At 44.6% G+C, this 27,357-nt stretch overlaps 1 protein-coding gene across 1 annotated transcript in view; it reads right to left on the bottom strand.

Moving 5' to 3' along the window:
- Nucleotides 1–25,977, bottom strand: part of LOC311111610 (endophilin-A3-like) — a 58,975-nt gene extending 32,998 nt beyond the window's left edge. The window contains exon 1 of the mRNA XM_084154379.1: nt 25,708–25,977. Coding sequence (XP_084010505.1) covers nt 25,708–25,752 — 45 coding nt within the window. The 5' untranslated portion in view covers nt 25,753–25,977. The remainder of the gene's footprint in view (nt 1–25,707) is intronic.
- Between the last annotated feature and the right edge of the window lie 1,380 nt (nt 25,978–27,357).

The raw sequence follows: 27,357 nt of genomic DNA, 5'->3' as shown, positions 1-27,357 counted from the left end.
TCAATCATGGACACTCTTACTGACAGTTGTGACTGCTTCGCGTGATGTATTGTTGTCTCTACCTTCTTGCCTTTGTGCTGTTGTCTGTGCCCAATAACGTTTGTACCATGTTTTGTGCTGCTACCATGTTATGCTTTTGCCATGTTGTGTTGCTACCATGTTGTTGTCATGTGGTATTGCTACCATGCTGTGTTGTCATGTGTTGTTGCCATGCTATGTTGTTGTCTTAGGTCTCTCTTTATGTAGTGTTGTGGTGTCTCTCTTGTCGTGATGTGTGTTTTGTCCTATATTTTTATTTTTAATCCCAGCCCCCGTCCCCGCAGGAGGCCTTTTGCCTTTTGGTAGGCCGTCATTGTAAATAAGAATTTGTTCTTAACTGACTTGCCTAGTTAAATAAAGGTTAAATGCAAATAAATAAATAAATAGTGATAGTGAAATCAGAGTAGGATAGCCATCGACACACCTGACAAAGCATCAAAGGTGCAGAGGAATGAAACACTCTACAAAATTGGACATTTAGTCCAACACAAGTCTATAGGTCTCAGACAAGGTTACTTATCATGCAAGCATGGTTCCAAACCATTTAAATTATACCAGCACACCACCTAACTACCTACTTACCTATTACCAGCCAGTCATACCACTCCAGGGGGGAGCCCACATGGCCTTCCCCCATTAGCTGCTCTATCTCCTGGGCTGGCTGCCTCAAATCTGGGCCTTTCCTTTCCATTCCACACTGTGCCTCTACTACTACCAGTCTGCCACTGAACACTGAATGCTCAACACACCATCTAGGTCACCGGGTAAAATTAGCAATCTCTGACGGTGGATATTAGCCCAATATGGTTGCCAAACATTTCTAGGACAACGGAGGGGGTGAATCACAGAGAGATGTGAATGAAACGTACTGTGGAGAAATGTAACACAACTGGGCTACAGAGCAATGTAAAATATGTAATTGCAACCACTTAAATGACAAAAAAAAATAGAGTTTCACCTGCATAAATACTGACATCCCACTGGGCAAACACTGGTTGATTCAACGCTGTTCCCACGTCATTTCAACAAAATTGCGTTGAACCAACATGGAATGGATGTTGAATTGATGTCCATGCCCAATTGGATGGACCTTTTGAAATAACATAGAATCAAACTAAATACAGATATCTTAGCATACCCATTGTCCAAAGTGTTGTGGGCCATTGGCCTGCTGCTATAAGATAGAATGAGGAAAAAAATGTAGAGATAAAGAGAGCAGCTGTGGGGTGACAATGACACTGGATTTGGAGAGAGAGAGAGAGAGAGATAGAACTAGAAAAAAAAAAGCAGAGATAAAGAGAGCAGTTGTGGGGTGACAATGACCGGCTCCAGCAGGCCACAGCTGCTCCTAATTCACCACTGAGTCACCACACCAGATTACATGGCAAAAACCATTGCAGCTCTTAATCCAGATTGACGTAACCTAATGTACATTGGAGGTGTAATTATCCCCTAGCAATTAACTCAAATTACCACTGGGGGCAAGAGCCTTGGACTTCCAAATCTAATCAAGGAAGAGTCACTTTGGAGACTTCGGAAGTGAAGTCAGTTACATGCTGTTGGGCTCTACGTGGAACATTTGGGAACATTCTGAACTGCATGAAGTGAAACTGATGACGAAGTTCTTGAAATGTTTTGGATGGTACAAACAATTATATATTTTTCTATTCCATTTAAAGTGAATTCAGTTAGACACAGTTGGGCTCTACTTTGAGCATTTGGGAAAGTTCTGGGCACGTAATAATGCAGTGTCTCAGAGAAGGAGTGCTGGTCTACGATCAGATGTGCCTTTTAGATCATAATAAATAAGATTTATATGGACCAGGGGGACCTGATCCTAGATCAGCACTCCTACTCTGAGAAGAATCATGAATATGGACCAAATATTGCTTGTGAAGTGAAACTGAGAAAAATGTTTTTCAAATGTTTTAGAAGGTACGGCCAATAACGTTTTTTTCCTGAGTTTTTATTTTCTATCCTGACAATGGGAGACCGAGTGTTACTTTGCAGTTTCCTGTTCTTTGAAAATAATGCCGTGGCAACAATATAAAGACGATTCAGAAAGTCCAGGGGGGAGTTTTCACATTGACTCTGGGATACAACAGGGTCATTCCCTGGGCTGTGATGACACACAGCCACCACACCTTTACATTGATTTGTGTAAGCAAACAACTAACCGACAATGAGTCAACAACAGGGACACAAGTGGACAGAAAACCATACTGAAACTGCTCCCTGCTATCATGACAACAGTCGAGAAACTAAAGAGAGATATTTAGGTCGGGATTCAAACAAACGCACATTAACGACCTGTGCTACCCGGTTCACTTTTTAAAGGCGATTTCTCCTTGAGTCAGCAATCGTGGCGTTTACAGCGAAAGTGATCTCCACAAACGTCAGGGAAATTCCCTTTAATTGCGTATCGCTGTGCGCAGGCCTTTAATCTGAGTTGGATCGAATTCCGGCCTTAGCTTATTTTAGGTAACAATCTTAAATAGCATGAGGAATAGAGGCCTAAATTAGCCTTGCTAAAGTTTCTAACATTTGGTGTTATTGGATTAGTTAGTTAGTATACATCAATACCAATGTAAGACGTAGAATGAAGAGTTGATACCCAAAAGTACAGTACATTAACAGTATAAGCATACAGTGATGTTTACAAAACAATCACACCAATCAGTTCCAAGAGTTTGCGCTGTCATTTCCCATTGATGCTGCTACTGATACTAACTGGAGACAATTGAACACAGATAAACTACTACATTTCCTTTGGAAAACCCAGCTGGTTTCAGTATTTCCCCTGCTTTCCCGAATCTCCCAGCCCAGGATAGATTACAATAGGAATTCAGCGGAATATATTTTAGGGAATTTATTTCCCTACCGATCTACACAAGCTACTCCACATTTTCATAGTGAAAGAAAAATTATAGAAAATGTACCAAATTAATAAAATAAAACGAAGATGTCTTGATTGAGTATGTCTCCACACCCCAGAGTTAATACTTGGTACACCCCAGAGTTAATACTTGGTACACCCCAGAGTTAATACTTGGTACACCCCAGAGTTAATACTTGGTACACCCCAGAGTTAATACTTGGTGGAAGCACTTTTGGCAGCCATTACAGCTGTGAATCATTTTAAATAAGATTCTATCAACTTTGCACGACTCTTATCCATTGTTTTTGTCAAAATTACACAAGCTCTGTGTATTATTTGGGGAATCATTGCTGGACAGCAATATTCAAACCATGTCTCTGATTTTCAAAACTACTTTTTCTTTCACTTTGAAAATGTGGAGTAGGTTGTGTACATCAGTAGGAAAAAAAAAAAATGTAATACATGTTTTTATTTAATTTTAAGGCAGCAGAATGTGAAGATTGTGCAAGGGTGTATAGACTTTCATTTGGCACTATATCACTAAGGCCTGGACATAGTGAACATCATAGATCACTATAGCCACACTCCACACCAGCAAAGGGTCAGAACCCATTATAAACTAAACATCTCAGACATGAATATTTTAAGGGCCTGTCAAGAGGGTGTTTATTTAACAGAGAGAGTTATTGTGGGGAGAGAGCGAGCGAGCGAGAGAGAGAGAGAAGGAAAAGTGAGAGAGATAATATTATTGTGTGAGAGAGAGAGAGAGAGAGAGAGAGAGAGAGAGAGAGAGAGAGAGAGAGAGAGAGATAATGTTATTGTAGGAGGGAGAGAATGGCAGGAGAGTCGTACAGCCTACCCCAACCAAATGGAGAGGCCTTAGAAGCACCCCCCCACTGTTCAGAGGTCATTAAAATACAGTACCCTCTGAATGTAAAAAACGACAAGACACAAAAAGAGTACAAATTGAAACTTCTTTTGGGGAAGCAGGAGACACTTTTTGCTGATTTGTATAAAAATGGGAACATAAGCAACCTTATCTTCCACACAGACCATCCCCTGGCATGGCACAGTGCTATACTAGCACACTACCCCTCTGTTAAGAGGGGGGGTGTTAGCGACGGGTGGAAACTCAGGATACTGGACTACGAGGACTCTGAGTCGTCTAATATTAATCTCTATAAATCTGGAACCGTTTTGGTTCCAGGCAACACCAAACAGTTCCAGCTGGACTTTCACCTAATCAAAGAAATAGCTCAGCAGGAGAAGCTCTCCCTTGAGAAATATACCCCTACCCCGAGCGGGTCAGACCAGACCTCTTCATTAAATAACCCCACAGAGCAACCCCAAGCAGAAAGTCAACTTCCCAGCACAGAGTACTACTCCCTCATTGAAATGAAGGATACATTCACCCAGCTGGAGGTAAGGCAGGTGGAGCTGGAACAGCAGGTGAACACACTCCAGTCAGCACAGACCCAGACAACAGTCCAGCACAACAACACCCCCTTAACTAGACCTGAAGAGCTGCAGGTAGAGAGAGACATGTCTGCACTCTGGACTGTGGTGAGACAACATCAACAGGAGAAAGAGCAGGAGCAGGAGAAGAACAGAACACTAGAGGAGAGGATCAGAGTGCTGGAGGAGAAGGTGAGAACGATGACGGGTGACATAGAACAACCCATTAGAGAGCTGGCCACCCCCGCAGAGAAGCCAGCAGAACAGCCCACCTCAGATCCTGGCCAAAGTCTCGACACCGCAGCAGAACAGTACACCCTAGACCCTGACCATAGCCTCGACATCACACCCAGACAAACAAATGAAGAATCCCAAGCCCAGGGGATCCCAACCCCTCTGAGCAACCCCCCAGTCAGACACTCTGATAGCCCTCATGACGACCCCCCACACCCACTGAGGACATACACAAGCCACAGATTGTACTCCTTATGGACTCAAACAGGAAATACATACAAGAAAATAAACTTTTTCCAAAACACACAGTGTCTAAACTCTGGTGTCCAAACACCCAGCGCGCCCTAGACCTTCTGTCTGAGGACCGACTAGGATCACCCAGCCACATAATAATACACACAGGCACAAACGACCTGAGAACACAGCAGGAAAGGGTGGCCACATCACTCAAGGGAGTGATAGAAAAAGCTTCTTCTACTTTCCCCAACGCACAAGTGGTTATCTCAACCCTGTTACCACGAAAAGACTTCCACCCTGCTACCATACAGCGGGTAAACGCAAGTATTTCCCGTGACTGTGCATCAAAACCAAATGTCTACCTGGCCCACCACTCCACCCTGGACGTGAACAGCCTTTATGACCAGGTCCACCTATACAAGGCAGCAGTGCCCACCTTCGCCCGGACCCTAAAGGATATCGCCCTCAACCGCAGACCCAACACCTCACACAGGAGCAACAGATCAACAGACACCCCGCCCAGACCAGCGAGACACTCTCCCAGACCTGCGGGACCCCCCCCAGGACCTACACATAGAGGACCCCCGCAGAGAGGACCTACATCCAGACCACAGCACCATCAACCACATCTACACCCCCACCCCCACCAATTAACTCCCCCCCAAGTCAACCATGCCCACACCCCATTTAGGCCCCCTCAGATCAGACTTAATCAACAAAAACGGGTCACGACTCCTGCAGCTCTGTCGCACACTGGGTATGTACATAGTCAATGGTAGGCTTCGAGGGGACTCCTATGGTAGGTACACCTATAGCTCATCTCTTGGCAGTAGTACTGTAGACTACTTTATCACTGACCTCAACCCAGAGTCTCTCAGAGCGTTCACAGTCAGCCCACTGACACCCCTATCAGACCACAGCAAAATCACAGTCTACTTGAACAGAGCAATACTCAATCATGAGGCATCAAAGCCAAAGGAACTGAATAATATTAAGAAATGCTATAGATGGAAGGAAAGTAGTGTTGAAACCTACCAAAAAACAATTAGGAAACAACAAATTCAATCCATTCTAGACAACTTCCTGGACAAAACGTTCCACTGTAATAGTGAAGGTGTAAACTTGGCAGTAGAAAACCTAAACAGTTTATTTGACCTCTCAGCTTCCCTATCAAATCTAAAAATCTCTAACAGAAAACCAAAGAAAAGTAATAACAGTGATAAATGGTTTGATGAAGAATGCAAAAACCTAAGAAAGAAATTGAGAAACCTATCCAACCAAAAACATAGAGACCCAGAAAACCTGAGCCTACGCCTTCACTATGGTGAATCACTAAAACAATACAGAAATACACTACGGAAAAAGAAGGAACAGCATGTCAGAAATCAGCTCAATGTAATTGAAGAATCCATAGACTCTAACCACTTCTGGGAAAATTGGAAAGCACTAAACAAACAACAACACGAAGAGCTATCTATCCAAAACGGAGATGTATGGGTAAACCACTTACGGAGATGTATGGGTAAACCACTTCTCCAATCTTTTTGGCCCTATAACAGAGAACAAACAGCAAAAAAATATACATGATCAAATGCAAATCTTAGAATCAACTGTTAAAGACTACCAGAACCCACTGGATTCTCCAATTACATTGAATGAACTACAGGACAAAATACAAACCCTCCAACCCAAAAAGTCCTGTGGTGTTGATGGTATCCTCAATGAAATGATAAAATATACACACCACAAATTTCAATTAGCTATACTTAAACTCTTTAACATCATCCTTAGCTCTGGCATCTTCCCCAATATTTGGAACCAAGGACTGATCACCCCAATCCACAAAAGTGGAGACAAATTTGACCCCAATAACTACCGTGGGATATGCGTCAACAGCAACCTTGGGAAAATCCTCTGCATTATCATTAACAGCAGACTAGTTCATTTCCTCAGTGAAAACAATATACTGAGTAAATGTCAAATTGGCTTTTTACCAAATTACCGTACGACAGACCACGTATTCACCCTGCACACCCTAATTGACAAACAAACAAACCAAAACAAAGGCAAAGTCTTCTCATGCTTTGTTGATTTCAAAAAGCTTTTGACTCAATTTGGCATGAGGGTCTGCTATACAAATTGATGGAAAGTGGGGTTGGGGGAAAAACATACAACATTATAAAATCCATATACACAAACAACAAGTGTGCAGTTAAAATTGGCAAAAAACACACACATTTCTTTCCACAGGGCCGTGGGGTGAGACAGGGATGCAGTTTAAGCCCCACCCTCTTCAACATATATATCAACGAATTGGCGAGGGCACTAGAACAGTCTGCAGCACCCGGCCTCACCCTACTAGAATCTGAAGTCAAATGTATTCTGTTTGCTGATGATCTGGTGCTTCTGTCACCAACCAAGGAGGGCCTACAGCAGCACCTAGATCTTCTGCATAGATTCTGTCAGACCTGGGCCCTGACAGTAAATCTCAGTAAGACAAAAATAATGGTGTTCCAAAAAAGGTCCAGTTGCCAGGACCACAAATACAAATTCCATCTAGACACCGTTGCCCTAGAGCACACAAAAAACTATACATACCTCGGCCTAAACATCAGCGCCACAGGTAACTTCCACAAAGCTGTGAATGATCTGAGAGACAAGGCAAGAAGGGCCTTCTATGCCATCAAAAGGAACATAAAATTTGACATACCAATTAGGATCTGGCTAAAAATACTTGAATCAGTTATAGAACCCATTGCCCTTTATGGTTCTAAGGTCTGGGGTCCGCTCACCAACCAAGAATTCACAAAATGGGACAAACACCAAATTGAGACTCTGCATGCAGAATTCAGCAAAAACATCCTCCATGTACAACGTAAAACACCAAATAATGCATGCAGAGCAGAATTAGGCCAATACCCGCTAATTATCAAAATCCAGAAAAGAGCCGTTAAATTCTATAACCACTTAAAAGGAAGCGATTCCCAAACCTTCCATAACAAAGCCATCACCTACAGAGAGATGAACTTGGAGAAGAGTCCTCTAAGTAAGCTTGTCCTGGGGCTCTGTTCACAAACACAAACAGACCCCACACAGCCCCAGGACAACAACAACAACAACAACAACAACACAATTAGACCCAACCAAATCATGAGAAAACAAAAAGAGAATTACTTGACACATTGGAAAGAACAAACAAAAAAACTGAGCAAACTAGAATGCTATTTGGCCCTAAACAGAGAGTACACAGTGGCAGAATACCTGACCACTGTGACTGACCCAAACTTAAGGAAAGCTTTGACTATGTACAGACTCAGTGAGCATAGCCTTGCTATTGAGAAAGGCCGCCGTAGGCAGACCTGGCTCTCAAGAGAAGACAGGCTATGTGCACACTGCCCACAAAATGAGTTGGAAACTGAGCTTCACTTCCTAACCTCCTGCCAAATGTATGACCATATTAGAGACACATATTTCCCTCAGATTACAGCGATCCACAAAGAATTTGAAAACAAACCCAATTTTGATAAACTCCCTTATCTACTGGGTGAAAAACCACAGTGTGCCATCACAGCTGCAATATTTGTGACCTGTTGCCACAAGAAAAGGGCAACCAGTGAAGAACAAACACCATTGTAAATACAACCCATATTTATGTTTATATATTTTCCCATTTGTACTTTAACTATTTTCACATTGTTACAACACTGTATATATACATAATATGACATTTGAAATGTCTTTATTCTTTTGAAACTTCTGAGTGTAATGTTTACTGTTAATATTTATTGTTTATTTCACTTTTGTTTACTATCTACTTCACTTGCTTTGGCAATGTTAACACACGTTTCCCATGCCAATAAAGCCCTTAAATTGAAATTGAATTGAAATTGAATTGAAATTGAGAGAGAGAGAGAGAGAGAGAGAGAGAGAGAGAGAGAGAGAGAGAGAGAGAGAGAACGTTCTTGTAGGAGAGAGAGAGAAATAAGTATACGAATATTGAAAAATTAATATTGATGATACTACAGCAGCTGGCTGTAACCAACCTGTTAGTGCTTTGAAAGTGAGTAGACTAGGACCAGGGTGAAGTCTGACAGGTTTAATCTATGAGTGAATCAGGTTCAGGGTTAACACATGTAGGTAATCAGGAGGGAAAACTGTGATATCTGGAAAACCTAGGAAGTTTATGAATTTAGTTAATGTTTTTTAAACATGTATTTAGGCCAAACCCACCACCACTACCAACTCATTTCTTTGGAGGACATTTTCATTCAGGCCTGTGCTCTATTTAACTGAATGATTGACCATCATTATAAATAATTAAAGAGACCACCTTTTATTCTCTCTTAAAAAATAGTTATTTTTGAATTATGTATTTGGTGTTGTGCCACAAGGTCATGAAAAGGTCAACCACTGCCCTGGGGGTAGATCAGCTTAACATTGCAGATAGATTGTAACTGTCACGGTTTCGGCCGAGGCTGCTCCTCCTCCTTGTTCGGGCAGGCTTCGGCGGTCGTCGTCCCCGGAGTACTAGCTGCCACCGTTCGATGTTTCATGTTTGTTTGGTTTTGTCTGTTTGTACACCTGTCCCTTGTTAGTGTTTGATTTTGTTTCCTATTTAGTTATCGTGTGTTGGGTCAGGTGTTATGTGTGATTGTTATGTCAGCTGTTGCTGTTGATGGGTTTTCTCTCTCGTATTTGTTTGTGTAGAGAGTCCGCACTGCGTGCGCCTTTTCTTGTTTTTACGCACTGTTGTGTGTGTGCGTAATTTTGTTCATGCCTCCCGGTTGGGTTGGCTATCCACCTGTTTGGAGTTCTATTTTTGATTACTAAAGTCTGTTGACGAACACCCTTGTTCCTGCGCTTGATTCCCTGCACCACATCCACACTCAGCGTTCTGACAGAATCACACATCCGACATGGAATCAGCAGGAGCAACCGCGCCAACAGAGACCATGGAGGACCGTCTTCGTGGGCAGGAGGACAGGATCAACCAGATCGGTCACGCCCTGGATCGGGTGATGAACACTCTCCACCGATGGGAAAGCAGCGGGGTACCCACGCCCCCACCTACCGGACCATCCCCATCGGTCAGTCCTCCTGTCCACCTTCCGGAAACCAGTGGGATTCGGCTCTCGCTCCCGAGGGCGTACGACGGCTCCGCTGCCGGGTGTCAAGGGTTCCTGCTGCAAGTGGAGCTCTACCTCGCCACCGTACACCCGGCGCCCTCGGGACACGAGAGCGTCTCCGCCCTCATCTCCTGTCTCACCGGCAAGGCGTTGGAGTGGGCCAACGCCGAATGGAGGAGAATGGACGCCGCTACCGTTACCTATGCGGAGTTCTCCCGCCGCTTCCGTGCCGTGTTTGACCATCCACCAGAAGGGAAGGCGGCGGGGGAGCGTCTGTTCTACCTCCGACAGGGGATGAGGAGCGCCCAGGATTTTGCTCTGGAATTCCGGACTCTAGCGGCAGATGCAGGGTGGAATGAGCGGGTCCTCATAGACCACTTCCGCTGCAGCCTCCGGGAGGACGTCCAGAGAGAGTTGGCGTGCAGGGATACCACGTTGTCGTTTGACCAACTGGTCGACATGGCCATTCGGCTGGACACCCTGCTCGCCACCCGTGGACGTCCCGGGTGGGGGTCGCCCATTTCACCCTCCAGCACCTCCGAGCCGAGCCCTATGGAGCTCGGGGGTGCTGGCGCTAGAGAACGGAGGAGTAGGAACCCGAGGGGGGCCGTTCCCTGCACTAACTGTGGCCGTGGAGGGCACACCGCGGCTAGGTGTTGGGGAGGGTCCCCCGGTGGGGGTGAAGGCAGGCCACGCATTGGGGGGTCCCCCCAGGTGAGTAGGCGCCCTACTTACCCAGAGCTTTCTGTCGTTCACTTAACCTTGCCTGTTTGTTTTCCACAGGTTGCACCTCGTTCCCAGCATAAGGCGCTAGTAGATTCAGGCGCAGCTGGGAATTTTGTAGATCGCCAGTTCTGTGTAGAGTTAGGGATTCCTCTCCTTCCCGTTGATAAGCCTTTCCCTGTACATGCCCTAGATAGCCGTCCGTTAGGATCTGGGTTGATTAGGGAGGTCACAGCGCCCCTTAAGATGGTGACACAGGGGGGTCATGAGGAGACGATTCAGCTCTATCTGATTGACTCTCCTGCGTATCCGGTGGTGCTGGGGCTTCCCTGGTTGATTACCCATGACCCTACGATTTCGTGGCGAGAGAAAGCTCTTAAAGGGTGGTCTGCTCAGTGTGAGAGGCTGTGTCTGGGTGTTTCCATAGGGGTGACCTCGGTGGAAAGTCCGAATCTAATGCCAGCACTGCATATTCCCCCCGAGTATGAGGATTTGAAACTGGTGTTTAGTAAGACTAGGGCGGCGCAGCTGCCGCCTCATAGACAGGGGGATTGTGCGATAGATCTCCAGTCAGGAGCAGCCCTCCCGCGGAGCCATGTGTATCCCTTGTCTCAAGAGGAGAGGAAGGCAATGGAAACTTACATCGCCAAGTCTCTGAGACAGGGATACATACGGGCCTCCACTTCACCCGCTTCCTCGAGCTTCTTTTTTGTGAAGAAAAAAGATGGAGGTCTGCGCCCGTGTATTGATTACCGCGGTCTCAATCAGATTACGGTGAAGTACAGCTATCCACTTCCTCTGATTGCGACTATGACGGCGTCATTACACGGTGCTCAGTTCTTCACAAAATTGGATCTCAGGAGCGCATATAACTTGGTACGCATTAGAGAGGGCGATGAATGGAAGACGGCGTTTAGTACGACCTCCGGACATTACGAGTATCTCGTCATGCCATATGGGTTAATGAATGCTCCCTCAGTCTTCCAATCCTTCGTCGATGAGATTTTCCGGGACATGCAGGGACAGGGAGTAGTCGTGTACATAGACGATATTCTGGTGTACAGTTCTACCCGAGCAGAGCATGTAGCCCTGGTGCGCCGAGTGTTGAGGAGGCTGTTGGAGCATGACCTATATGTCAAGACAGAGAAATGTCTGTTCTTTCAGAAGTCGGTCTCCTTTTTGGGTTATCAGTTGTCTGCGTCAGGGGTGAAGATGGAGGTTGACCGGGTGTCAGCTGTGCGTAATTGGCAGACCCCAACCACTGTGAAAGAGGTACAACAGTTCTTGGGTTTTGCGAATTATTACCGGAGGTTTATCCGGGGTTTTGGACAGGTGGCAGCTCCCATAATGTCTCTGTTGAAGGGGGGTCCGGTGCGCTTGCGGTGGTCAGCTGAGGCGGACAGGGCTTTTGGGAAACTGAAGGACCTGTTTACCTCGGCGCCGGTGTTGGCGCATCCGGATCCCGCTTTACCTTTCCAGGTAGAGGTAGACGCGTCCGAGGCCGGTATAGGGGCCGTTCTCTCACAACGGTCTGGCACACCACCTAAACTCCGCCCCTGTGCTTTTTATTCTAAGAAGCTCAGTCCGGCGGAGCGGAATTATGACGTAGGGGACAGGGAGCTGTTAGCCGTGGTACAGGCCCTAAAGGTGTGGAGGCATTGGCTTGAGGGGGCTCAACACCCTTTCCTCATTCTAACTGACCACCGTAACCTGGAATACATCCGGGCAGCTAGGAGACTGAATCCTCGCCAGGCCCGCTGGACTATGTTTCTAGCCCGGTTTGTGTTTAAAATCACTTACATCCCTGGGTCCCAGAATGGGAAGGCAGATGCCCTGTCTCGGCGGTATGACACGGAGGAGAGGTCCGTTGAGCCCACTCCCATACTACCAAAGTCTTGTCTGGTTGCACCGGTGGTATGGGAGGTCGATGCCGAGATCGAGCGGGCGTTACGCACCGACCCAAGTCCTCCACAGTGTCCAGTGGGTCGGACGTACGTTCCGCTCGAGGTACGCGATCGCCTCATTTATTGGGCTCATACGTCCCCCTCCTCTGGACATCCAGGTATCGGCCGGACAGTTCACTGCCTTAGCACTAAGTACTGGTGGCCAACGTTAGCCAGGGATGTGAGGATTTATGTCTCCTCCTGTTCGGTGTGTGCCCAGTGTAAGGCGCCCAGACATTTGCCCAGGGGTAAGCTACAACCGCTGCCCGTTCCACAACGACCCTGGTCCCACCTCTCGGTGGATTTTGTTACAGACCTTCCCCCCTCACAGGGGAATACTACCATCCTGGTCGTTGTGGATCGGTTCTCGAAGGCCTGTCGTCTCCTTCCCATGCCGGGTCTACCTACTGCCCTACAGACCGCTGAGGCTCTGTTTACCCATGTCTTCCGGCATTACGGGGTACCCGAGGATATAGTGTCTGATCGAGGCCCCCAGTTCACCTCCAGAGTGTGGAGAGGTTTATGGAACGGTTGGGGGTTTCGGTGAGCCTTACCTCGGGTTACCACCCGGAGAGTAATGGGCAGGTTGAACGTGTTAACCAGGATGTGGGTAGGTTTCTGAGGTCTTATTGCCAGGTCCGGCCGGAGGAGTGGGCGAGATACGTTCCTTGGGCCGAGATGGCACAGAACTCTCTCCGCCACTCCTCCACCCAACTAACCCCTTTCCAGTGTGTGTTAGGGTACCAGCCGGTTCTGGCACCTTGGCACGAGAGCCAGATCGAGGCCCCTGCGGTGGATGAGTGGGTGCGGCGCTCGGAGGAGACATGCAACGCTGCCCACGTTCATCTGCAGCGGGCCATCCGTCGGCATAAGACGAGCGCCGATCTCCACCGCAGTGAGGGGCCTGTGTACGCACCTGGAGATCGAGTCTGGCTCTCGACCAGAAACCTGCCCCTCCGCCTGCCCTGCCGGAAGCTGGGTCGGCGGTTTGTGGGGCCATTTAAAGTCCTGAGGAGGTTGAACGAGGTGTGTTACAGGTTAGAACTGCCTATTGATTATAGGAATATTAACCCCTCGTTCCATGTGTCTCTCCTCAGGCCGGTGGTAGCTGGTCCACTCCAGGACTATGAGATAGAAGAGACTCCTCCGCCCCCGTTGGACATCGAGGGGGCTCCGGCGTACACTGTGAGGTCCATCCTTGATTCGAGACGCCAGATGGGGGGTCTCCAATATCTCGTGGAGTGGGAGGGGTACGGCCCGGAGGAGCGGTGCTGGGTGCCGAGGAGGGACATATTAGACCAGTCCCTGCTGACCGAGTTCCATCGGGGCCGCTGGAGCCGCGCGTCAAGGGGGGGGGGTACTGTCACGGTTTCGGCCGAGGCTGCTCCTCCTCCTTGTTCGGGCAGGCTTCGGCGGTCGTCGTCCCCGGAGTACTAGCTGCCACCGTTCGATGTTTCATGTTTGTTTGGTTTTGTCTGTTTGTACACCTGTCCCTTGTTAGTGTTTGATTTTGTTTCCTATTTAGTTATCGTGTGTTGGGTCAGGTGTTATGTGTGATTGTTATGTCAGCTGTTGCTGTTGATGGGTTTTCTCTCTCGTATTTGTTTGTGTAGAGAGTCCGCACTGCGTGCGCCTTTTCTTGTTTTTACGCACTGTTGTGTGTGTGCGTAATTTTGTTCATGCCTCCCGGTTGGGTTGGCTATCCACCTGTTTGGAGTTCTATTTTTGATTACTAAAGTCTGTTGACGAACACCCTTGTTCCTGCGCTTGATTCCCTGCACCACATCCACACTCAGCGTTCTGACAGTAACTTCCATCAATGCAACAATACAACTGTTAGGTGGACCACTGTGTCATAGGACTATACACACACAAACACACACAGACACACACACACTCCTACTGAAAACGTGGTTAATAATCTAAAACCCCTCTCGACCGATTATGAGCACCAACACCAAGCTCATCAATAATCATAAAACACATTGCAGACACAGTAGGTCTGAGTACATTATGTAGCTTACACACTCTTTGGTACATGAAGGTGTTCAGTAGATTAGATTAGATTAGATTAGACGTTTATTTAGTCACATGCACAGGGTCACAAATGTAGTTGCAGTGTACAGTGAAATACTCCAACAGTGCAGGTTTGAAAAAAATAATATAATAATATACATAATATATATATTATATATATATATATATACACTACCAGTCAAAGGTTTGGACACACCTACTCATTCAAGGGTTTTTCTTTTTTTTTACTATTTTCTACATTGTAGAATAATAGTGAAGACATCAAAACTATGAAATAACACATATGGAATCATGTAGTAACCAAAAAAGTGTTAAACAAATTCTTCAAATAGCCACCCTTTGCCTTGATGACAGCTTTGCACACTCTTGGCATTCTCTCAACCAGCTTTATGAGGTAGTCACCTGGAATGCATTTCAATTAACAGGTGTGCCTTGTTAAAAGGTAATTTGTGGAATTTCTTTCCTTCTTAATTTGTTTGAGCCAATCAGTTGTGTTGTGACTAGGTAGGGGGGGTATACAGAAGATAACCCTATTTGGTAAAAGACCAAGTCCATCTTATGGCAAGAACAGCTCAAATAAGCAAAGAGAAATGACAGTCCATCATTACTTTAAGACATGAAGGTCAGTCAATATGGAACATTTCAAGAACTTTGAAAGTTTCTTCAAGTGCAGTCGCAAAAACCATCAAGCGCTATGATGAAACTGCCTCTCATGAGGACCGCCACAGGAATGGAAGACCCAGCGTTACCTCTGCTACAGAGGATAAGTTCATTAGAGTTACCAGCCTCAGAAATTGTAGCCCAAATAAATGCTTCACAGAGTTCAAGTCACAGACACATCTCAACATCAACTGTTCAGAGGGGACTGTGTGAATCAGTCCTTCATGGACGAAATGTTGCAAAGAAACCAATACTAAAGGACACCAATAAGAATAAGAGACCTACTTGGGCCAAGAAACACGAGCAATGGACAGTATACCGGTGGAAATGTGTCCTTTGGTCTGGAGTCCAAATTGGAGATGTTTGGTTCCTAACCCTAACCCTAACCCTAACCCTTTGTGAGACGCGGTGTGGGTGAACGGATGATCTCCGCATGTGTAGTTCCCACCGTAAAGCATGGAGGAGGAGGTGTTATGGTGTGGGGGTGCTTTGCTGGTGACATTGTCTGTGATTTATTTAGAATTCAAGGCACACTTAACCAGCATGGCTACCACAGCATTCTGCAGCGATACACCATCCCATCTGGTTTGGGACTCTCATTTGTTTTTCAACAGGACAATGACCCAACACACCTCCAGGCTGTCTACGGGCTATTTTACCAAGAAGGAGAGTGATGGAGTTCTGCATCAGATGACCTGGTCTCCACAATCCCCCGACCTCAACCCAATTGAGATGGTTTGGGTTGAGTCGGACGGCAGAGTGAATGAAAAGCAGCCAACAAGTGGGAACTCCTTCAAGACTGTTGGAAAAGCATTCCAGGTGAAGCTGGTTGAGAGAATGCCAAGAGTGTGCAAAGCTGTTATCAAGACAAAGGGTGACTATTTGAAGAATCTCAAATATAAAATATATTTTGATTTGTTTAACACTTTTTTGGTTACTACATGATTCCATATGTGGTATTTCATAGTTTTGATGTCTTCACTATTATTCTACAATGTAGAAAATAGTAAAAATATAGAAAAACCCTTCAATGAGTAGGTGTGTCCAAACTTTTGACTGGTACTGTATATATATGCACTATTATCTGATTATGCAGCTGGGTAAAAGTTATTACAAATGATTCATTGTGTGGTAAATGTCAACATATTTCCTATAGTCTGAACATTGAATCTGTATTTTCCTGTCTGTCTGTCTGTCTGGTTTTACTACCTCAGCAGAGCATGTTTTTCTCTGGTTCCTGTCTGATAATGTACTACCAAAGATATTAAACTCATTCCTGTTATTCGGTTCAATCGGCATGATTTTCCACTGTTATTCACCTAAAGGGCAGCGGAGTGGAATATTGGCCTTAATTAAACAAACAGGCGTGTGTGTGTGTGTGTTCACAGTCACACCCAGTAGTGTTTATGAACCTACATCTATTTGATCATGTCAAAGTGTGATCCATTCTGACACTGTGACAACACTGTGGCTGAGTCCCAAATGGCATCCTATTCCCTATATAGCGCACTACTTTTGACCAGGGTCCATAGGGGTCAACATTAGTGTAGAATATAGGGAATAGGATGCCTTTTGGGACGCACCCTGTGACTGACAGCAAACACAATACTGTAGCCTTATCTCTCCTTACCTCCCTATATCTCATTGGTGATAATTGGATCTGTTATGTGCGGTGGCGGTCTCTCAACCATCCACAATTCTGTTCACAGTGTGAAGTCCATCCACTATTCTGTTTACAGTGTGAAGTCCATCCACTATTCTGTTTACAGTGTGAAGTCCATCCACTATTCTGTTTGCAGTGTGAAGTCCATCCACTATTCTGTTTGCAGTGTGAAGTCCATCCACTGTTCTGTTTACAGTGTGAAATCCATCCACTATTCTGTTTGCAGTGTGAAGTCCATCCACTATTCTGTTTACAGTGTGAAGTCCATCCACTATTCTGTTTACAGTGTGAAGTCCATCCACTATTCTGTTTACAGTGTGAAGTCCATCCACTATTCTGTTTACAGTGTGAAGTCCATCCACTATTCTGTTTGCAGTGTGAAGTCCATCCACTATTCTGTTTGCAGTGTGAAGTCCATCCACTGTTCTGTTTACAGTGTGAAATCCATCCACTATTCTGTTTGCAGTGTGAAGTCCATCCACTATTCTGTTTACAGTGTGAAGTCCATCCACTATTCTGTTTACAGTGTGAAGTCCATCCACAATTCTGTTTGCAGTGTGAAGTCCATCCACTATTCTGTTTGCAGTGTGAAGTCCATCCACTATTCTGTTTACAGTGTGAAGTCCATCCACTATTCTGTTTACAGTGTGAAGTCCATCCACTATTCTGTTTGCAGTGTGAAGTCCATCCACTATTCTGTTTGCAGTGTGAAGTCCATCCACTATTCTGTTTGCAGTGTGAAGTCCATCCACTATTCTGTTTACAGTGTGAAGTCCATCCACTATTCTGTTTGCAGTGTGAAGTCCATCCACTATTCTGTTTGCAGTGTGAAGTCCATCTACTATTCTGTTTACAGTGTGAAGTCCATCCACTATTCTGTTTACAGTGTGAAGTCCATCCACTATTCTGTTCACAGTGTGAAGTCCATCCACTATTCTGTTTGCAGTGTGAAGTCCATCCACTATTCTGTTCACAGTGTGAAGTCCATCCACTATTCTGTTTTCAGTGTGAAGTCCATCCACTATTCTGTTTACAGTGTGAAGTCCATCCACTATTCTGTTTACAGTGTGAAGTCCATCCACTACTCTGTTTACACTCCTTCACAGTGAAACATGAAGCCATTGTCTGAGAGAAAATGTATGGGTATCTGTGGCCCTGTTCTTCATCTTGTACATTATTTAATGTATCAGGGTGGAGTAAACATACCGACCTGAGTCAGGCTCTAACAGGCTGTAAAATAAGGTAGTCAATACTTAGGGACACGTCATGAAAAATAATATTTAAAAAATTCACTCTTACCCCAAACAAGTAGGGTTAGGTACATTGCTCAAGGGCACATCAACAGATTTTTCACCTAGTCAGCGTGGGGATTTGAACCAGCAACCTTTCAGTTACTGGCCCAACCCTCTTAACCGCTAGGCTACCTTCCACCTGACATCACACACCAACCATTATTTATAGTATGTAACACAGTAGCGTGTTCCCCCCAATGGTGGACGCCAAAGCCTCATTGGCAAGGTAAAATGACCTCGGTAGGAAGAAACCTTGAGAGGAACCAGAGTCATAAGTGGGAGGCCTTCCTCCTCTAGTTAGACACAAAGGTCTGCATGGGTAGAAGTTCAGAGTACATGCAGTATTAAACCATCAATACCAGGCGGTTCTCTTTAAAGACAAAGGTTAAAGACAATACCTGTTCCACTCTGTACGTACAGTAGTCCCTGTCAGTCAGAAATAGTATGTTTTATCAGGGGACAGAGTTCAGCCTGTCTGTCACATGCGTGTGTGTGTTTATCAATGGAGGTCAAGGTGCATGCTGCTTCATCTTGCTGTGTGTGTGTGTGTGTAGTGTGTGTGTGTGTGTGTGAGTGAGTGCAGTTGTGCGTGAGTGCGTGGTGTATTCAAGGTGTGTGCGTCTGTGTGCTGTTATCACTGGGTTTAAATGTTTTTGTTTTTTAATGGTGTGTTTCAGCACGCTAGCTGGTGAACATGAAATACATTACAGTAACCAAAGGAAGGTATTGTGTAATGACGGTATTGAATGCAGCTAACACCCCCGTAAAAACATACTAATCATTCATGTTAAAAAGGACTCAGCCAAGCTGTGTGGCAGGTTTTCAGATCATTAACATTTTGGCGGTTTATCAGCTGTCTATTGTGAGTTCCATTGGGAAATCCAGCAGCCATTCTCTTTGTGTAAATTAGGCTCTGGGGTGAAGTTTCCCCTAGGTACAGATCTAGGAGCAGCTTACCCTCCCCCAATCCTAACCTTAACCATTAGTGGGGAAAATGCTAAACTGACCCGACATCATCTCTACTTCACCAGAGCCTTCATGGACTACCTGAGTGCAGGCTAATGCATATAATGTAGGCCTAAGCTAATCCTTTTGTAATGCTAGTGTCATTACGGCTGTTAGAACTGTTTATGGAGTCATGAGCTGAATTTAGCAAGTCATGTAATACACTATGATGTGAGAGGTGAAATTCTAAAGGCATAATAATACATCACATATGGATCATAGTAAGTACAGTCTCCTGAGTGGTGCAGTGGTCTAAGGCACTGCATCGCAGTGCTAACTGTGCCACTAGAGATCCTGGTTCAAATCCAGGCTCTGTCGCAGCCGGCCGCGACCGGGAGACTCATGGGCGGCCCAGCGTCGTCCAGGGTAGGGGAGGGAATGGCCGGCAGGGATGTAGCTCAGTTAATAGAGCATGGCGTTTGCAACGCCAGGGTTGTGGGTTCGATTCCCACGGGGGGCCAGTATAAAAGATATGTATTCACTGACTGTAAGTCGCCCTGGATAAGAGTGTCTGCTAAATGATGTAAGTATTATGACTGTTTTGGCTACCTTACACAGAAAGTGGATAGCTCAAACCACAAGCCCTAAACGGTGGAGCTGTGACAGGTTTTTAAAATAATTGTTTAACCTCTAAGGTTGCAGTGTTTCATATCCTGTGTTGTTTAGCTGAAGTTGGCTTGTGTGTGTGAATGTGTATGTGTGTGTGTGTGTGTGAAGGTCTTTTGGAAACCAGACTGCTTCCTTCTTCCACTGAGCTTCTCTATCAAACAACATTCCATTTCCACTGTTTTTGACAACATTATCTAGGCCAACATTCTACACACAGTAGTGTAATTGTGTGTCATCCTCCCTTCACAAGACATTCCCCTATGGGACAATAAAGATTGACTGAAGAAATATGACCACACAAAAAAAAAAAAATGTGTTGTTGTATTCTGAGTTCCGACACAGACTGTAAAAGCTGCTGTCCAATGTTGATACAAAGGCTACAATTCTCTCTCTCTCTCTCTCTCTCTCTCTCTCTCTCTCACACACACACACACATAAATGAAGTGGTGATATAGTTCAGCTTAGTGAAAGCAGCAGATTCCGCTATCTCATTAAGGCCTAAGGAATGGAATTCAATTCCCCACTGACATGTAGGAGTGCTTGTATAATCTAGCTGTCTAAGGAGATGTCCCTGAATGTCCAAACAAAGCTCCTACCTAACAGGTTGGTTACAGCCAGCTGCTGTAGTATCATCAATATTCATTTTTCAATATTCTTATACTTATTTCTCTCTCTCTCTCCTACAAGAACGTTATCTCTCTCTCTCTCTCTCTCTCTCTCTCTCTCTCTCTCTCTCTCTCTCTCTCTCTCTCTCTCTCTCTCTCTCTCTCTCTCTCTCTCTCTCTCTCTACTATCACTTATTATGCTGTGCTCTCTCTTCACGGTCATCTTCAGAGAAACAGGCACACAGTGGCAGACAGGTAGACAGACAGGTAGACAGACAGGCACACAGGCAGACAGGTAAAACAGATAGGTAGACAGACAGGCACACAGACAGACAGACAGGCAGACAGACAGACAGGTAGACAGACAGGACAGATTGAAAGAGAGACAGACAGACCGGTAAACAGGCAGACAGACCGGCAGAAAGGCAGACAGGTAGGCAGACAGACAGACAGGCAGGCAGGCAGGCAGGCAGGCAGGCAGGCAGGCAGGCAGACAGACAGGACAGATTGAAAGAGAGACAGACAGACAGACAGAAGCAGGATGTTCATTGAGCTTTGACCAGCCATCTCCAGTGGACCCTGACCAGTTATTCCATCACTTTACCTTGTTGTGTTGTGAGGCCTTGTACAGAGGAGTCAGCACAGTGCACAGTACACACACATACCTCCAGCACACCAGTGGGTTGGATTTAGGCATTGATGAACTATAATATAATATATGCCTAAGAACATCTGCTAATCAAAGCTGTAGCTTGGCTCCCAACCCCCTCCCAGCCCTATCCCCTACACTAGCATAGCTCAGCACAGACCAGCCTGGAAGAACAAGGCCCAGGCAGCAGGATGTTCCCAGCTTGGCCTGTAGTGACTTCCTCTGCAGTGTGTGTGTGTTTGTGTCTGTGCATGTGTGTGTGTGTTTGTCAGGAAACACAGCAGAAATGTCTGCTTGGCACGACCCTGCCCGCTGAAGCTCCATAGGGAGACATGAGGAAAGAACAAGCCTCTCTTATCAGACACAGAGTCCATAATCACACACACAGTCACAGACACCGAGACATACACAGTCACACACACACACACACACTCCTGCATACGTGCCAGTGAGTCAGACCCTGGGGAGATTGTGTTTGTTTAGAGGAAACTGCTCTGAGGCTTTACATCTCTTTTTATAGTTCAGTTGCGGCCAAATATATTGACACCCTTGCACTTTTCTTAAATAATTCCCTATTTCTTCTAAAATAAATCAGCCTCTTGACATGCCACACCTGTCAGGTGGATGGATTATCTTGGCAAAGGAGAATTGCTCACTAACAGGGATGTAAACAAATTTGTGCCCATCATTTGAGAGAAATAAGCTTTTTGTGCATATGGAACATTTCTGGGTTATTTTATACAGTGCATTCAGAAAGTATTCAGACCCTTTGACTTTTTCCACATGTTGTTACGTTACAGCCTTTTTCTAAATATGGATAAAATTGTTTTTTTCCTCATCAATCTACAAACATTACCCCATAATAACAAAGCAAAAACAGGTTTTTAGACATTTTTGCTAATTTATTACAAATAAAAAACTGAAATATCACATTTACTTAAGTATTCAGACCCTTTACTCAGTACTTTTGTTGAAGCACCTTTGGCAGCGATTACAGCCTCGAGTCTTCTTGGGTATGATGTTACAAGTTTGACAACTGCATTTGGGGAGTTTCTCCTAATCTCAGGTTGGACGGGGACCATCGCTGCACAGCTATTTTCAGGTCTCTATAGAGATGTTCGATCGGGTTCAAGTCCAGGCTCTGGCTGGGCCACTCAAGGACATTCAGAGACTTGTCCCGAAGCCACTCCTGCATTGTCTTGGCTGTGTGCTTAGGGCCGTTGTCCTGTTGGAAGGTGAATCTTCGCCTCAGTCTGAGGTCCTGAGCGCATCTCAAGGATAATCAATGGAAACAGGATGCACCTGAGCTCAATTTCGAGTCTCATAGCAAAGGGTCTGAATACTTATGTATAAGGCTTTAGAATAAGGCTGTAACGTAACAAAATGTGGAAAAAAGGAAGCGGTCTGAATACCTACCGAATGCACTGTGTATATATACACACTACAGGTCAAAAGTTTTATAACACCTATTAATTCAAGTGTTTTTCTTTATTTTTACTATTTTCTACATTGTAGAATAATAGTGAAGACGTCAAAACTATGAAATAATACATATGGAATCATGTAGTAACCAAAAAAGTGTTAAACAAATCAAAATATATTTTATATTTGAGATTCTTCAAATAGCCACCCTTTGCCTTGATGACAGCTTTGCACACTCTTGGCATTCTCTCAACCAGCTTCACCTGGAATGCTTTTCCAACAGTCCTGAAGGAGTTCCCACATATGCTGAGCACTTGTTGGCTGTTTTTCCTTCACTCTGCGGTCCGACTCATCCCAAACCATCTCAATTTGGTTGAGGTCGGGGGATTGTGGAGGCCAGGTCATCTGATGCAGCACTCCATCACTCTCCTTCTTGGTAAAATAGCCCTTACACAGCCTGGAGGTGTGTTGGGTCATTGTCCTGTTGAAAAACAAATGATAGTCCCACTAAGCCCAAACCAGATGGGATGGCGTATTGCTGCAGAATGCTGTGGTAGCCATGCTGGTTAAGTGTGCCTTGAATTCTAAATAAATCACAGACAGTGTCACCAGCAAAGCACCCCCACACCATAACACCTCCTCCTCCATGCTTCACGGTGGGAAATACACATGCGGATATCATCCGTTCACCCACACCGCGTCTCACAAAGACTCAGCGGTTGGAACCAAAAATCTCCAATTTGGATTCCAGACCCAAAGGACAAATTTCCACCACTCTAATGTCCATTGCTCATGTTTCTTGGCCCAAGCAAGTATTTTCTTCTTATTGGTGTCCTTTAGTATTGGTTTCTTTGCAGCAATTCGTCCATGAAGGCCTGATTCACACAGTCTCCCCTGAAGTGTAAGTTGATGTTGAGATGTGTCTGTGACTTGAACTCTGTGAAGCATTTATTTGGGCTACAATTTCTGAGGCTGGTAACTCTAATGAACGTATCCTCTGTAGCAGAGGTAACTCTGGGTCTTCCATTCCTGTGGCGTTCCTCATGAGAGGCAGTTTCATTATAGCACTTGATGGTTTTTGCGATTGCACTTGAAGAAACGTTCAAAGTTCTTGAAATGTTCCGTATTGACTGACCTTCATGTCTTAAAGTAATGATGGACTGTCATTTCTCTTTGCTTATTTGAGCTGTTTTTGCCATAATATGGACTTGGTCTTTTACCAAATAGGGCTGTCTTCTGTATACCCCCGCTACCTTGTCACAACACAACTGATTGGCTCAAATGCATTAAGAAGGAAAGAAATTCCACAAATTAACTTTTAAGAAGGCACACCTGTTAATTGAATTGCATTCCAGGTGACTACCTCATGAAGCTGGTTGAGAGAATGCCAAGAGTGTGCAAAGCTGTCATCAAGGCAAAGGGTGGCAATTTGAGAAATCTCAAATATAAAATATATTTTGATTTGTTTAACACTTTTTTGGTTACTGCATGATTCCATATGTGTTATTTCATAGTTTTGATGTCTTTACTTTTATTCTACAATGTAGAAAATAGTAAAAAATAAAGAAAAACCCTTGAATGAGTAGGTGTGTCCAAACTTTTGACTGGTACTGTATATATATTTATAGTGCATATATTCAACCTCATGGGCCCAAGCAACAACTGAATGACAATGTTCTGCTGGGATGAAAACGATCCATTCTCAGAGCGTGGTAATGGGAATCCACACGCATGCACACACACAGTCTATCCATGAGTCATCGTTCTGATATGTCATATTCCAACGTCATGCTGTCTTTTCATGCTGAGTAATTGTGTTGGAAGATAGGCAACAATGTACACATTAGAAAAGGTCATCAAATTCTTAATAAGAATGTATAATAGACTGATTAAGCAACCAATGTGACATGTTTGTACTTGTTTGGACCAAAACTATACAAGTTGGTCTACTGTTGGGTAATAAATAAGTTGTATGCTGAGAGACCGAGCTCAAGTCAAGTGTGGAAAATGCAGCAGTTTTAGAATTAGAACAACAAATTGTATTTTCAATGTGTGCTTTCTATTCAGTGTGCACATTATCTAGGTTGTCTAGTATGAAAAATGTATGCACTCACTTAACTGTAAGTCGCTCTGGATAAGAGCGTCTGCTAAATGACTAAAATGTAAAATGTAAATGTAAATGTTGTCTGGTAAAATGAAGACTATCTCCACATGTGAATAAATGTCAATTAGGCTACACAGTATGGCATCAGAATGGAACTTCGAACACAACCAGGGGTTTCCTGTACACAAGTGGGATCAGATTCTGACAGACAGACAGACAGACAGACAGACAGGCATACAGACTTTACAGGCAGGCAGACAGACAGACAGACTTTAAAGGCAGACAGACGGACAGACAGACAGACAGGCAGGCAGACATATTGTATAATATAAATAAGGAAGGGGGCAACAATTCTGGAAAAAGATAGCAAGATATCTTTATCAACTAAAAGCAACTGAGGCTACATGCACATTGGGTGCAACCATTAAAGTACCTTGGCTAAAACTAGGCTAAAGGACAGCAAAGCAGCAGCAGCAGGTGGCTGGCAAGCTAGCTGGGAGCCCGTTGAGAACTTGACCAAAAGGAGGTGGACAGCTTGTGGAACTGCTATGTTCTCCATTGTATGTGGGAGTCTTTGTTAAGCCTGCGCGCAAATGCATATTAGTCAGGAACCCTATTCAGAGAATAGCACCAGCTGGCAAATGAATGATAAACTCGCGCTGGCAAGCTAAAAATCCAAGTTTGGAAAAAGGACCTGCTGCACTTGCTACTAGTTGCAGGTCGCCTACATGTTTTTATCTCTCTAGGCTCAAGTAGATCGCTCGCTCGCGACCACACATGCACATTCCTGACAACACTGGAGGCACTGGCCAAAAAAGACACTACTTGCAATCGTGATTATGAAAGCGAGAGTGGATTGGAACTAATAGACTATGAGGTCAAGACAGAAATATTGCTTTATCCGCTTATTATATTGTCGTTGTTTGTATGACAGATAGATCAATGGCATGTTTTGATAGGTTAATTAAAAGCATTATGATAAAACATGCCAGTTTATTGTGATATAACGGGGCGTCTCCTGCTTACCTGGCTTGCTTTGTGAAATTGCTTCTTCAGCCCCGCCACCGACATCCTCAATGGTGTATCGATTCACTATCGACTCACTTTTCAGAGACAGACCTGACAGAATACGATCTAGATGGGGAAATCACAACAATATAACGGGGTCTATTCCGTGGTGCTACCCTAGTTGCTTCGGATTGCTTCGGGTTGCTTCGCGTCCACTGGCGTTTCTCCGCTACAATGTTGCCGCTGCTTGAGTTGGAGGAGCGGTTTCCTGCATCGCATAGATGTCGCGCGTTCTCAATGATGATTGGTGGAAAGCGCTAAGTTTATGTAAATTTGATCGAGCAGTGGAAGCCCACGCTTAAAAACAGCGCACGACGGAAAGAGAAAGCGAGAGAACCCTATTTGTGAGTCGTGATGTTGTTGATTTTCATAAGTATTGATTGACGAATAATTTCACTGGCATTGTATAGTTTCATGATGTATTACATACTTTCTGCCAAGGAAGTCCATGCTATTGGTAGGGCTACAGAAGGGAAAGGCCTATATCACCAACTCAAACTGCAGGTGCAACAAAACCATTGTCTTTATCCTTGTAAATTGGAAACTTTTGGCCATTCTTATGTTTGCTGTTTATGTTGTTTTATTTGGGCCCCGTTACAATGTCTAGGCCTAATGATGAAAGTATGTTCTAAAATACTTTGCTGCCCCCTGCTGTAATGGAACAGAATGTGCAGCAAGTTACAGTGTGGAGGGGGGGGTTGGGGTTGAGTGTTTGATGTTGTTTCCTCCAACATTGATCCTCTAGGGCAAAGGTTGTCTCAAGATAAATGAACCTGATACTTGGTATAATTCAATTGTGATTGATTGATTGATTTGCTTCTATTGAGTTTTGAGTTATTATCAACTGTGTTCATTGTACACAATATGCACCACAAGGAGGTGCCATAGCCTTAGAACAAGAGATCTCAAACCTCACAGACACAGCTCATATTCACCACAGGGGGATAGACTAAGAGCAGTTTTTACACTCCCATTCATTTCATATGATGAGAAAATATACATGAAGTTGTTCATCGTGTATTTGGAATAGATATTGGTCTGTAGGTATACCCAGAAGAGCAGAGGTGGTCCATAGATGACTTTTCTCTGTCTCTGTGAAGCCTAGCTCGCCTGATGTTTAAGGTTACAGTATACCTGCAAACATAGAGGTAATGCTGGTTACTAACTACCGATGACAATGAGGATGTTAGAATTATGGTATGGGATCTACATTCATTGTTAGCTTTATAATATATTCACATCACATTTTATTATTTGTCTAAAAAAGCATGCAGAATAAGCTTACTTTTTAGTGTGTGGCTTTTGTCTTTTTATAAAATGGTTGTTGTGATTTTTGGGGGGTTTGTATTTCATTTATGATGTCAGTGCTTGTTGATGCGTTATTGTAGGCAATATAAATCATTACTGGTTGAATTAATTTAGAATGAGTTTGTTCACTACTCCCTCTCACAAATTCACTATATGACTCAAAATAATTCAGCTATCAAGTTTTTAAAGATGTCTGGCTCTGGGGTGAAGTTTCCCCTAGGTACAGCCTCCTGAGTGGCGCAGTGGTCTAAGGCACTGCATCGCAGTGTTAACTGTGCCACTAGAGATCCTGGTTCGAAT

This window comes from Coregonus lavaretus, assembly GCF_964263955.1.
Source record: "Coregonus lavaretus genome assembly, chromosome: 37".
Lineage (NCBI taxonomy): Eukaryota > Metazoa > Chordata > Actinopteri > Salmoniformes > Salmonidae > Coregonus > Coregonus lavaretus.
The sequence above is the reverse complement of the archived record's forward strand: the minus strand, read 5'-3'. Positions and strand labels throughout refer to the sequence as shown.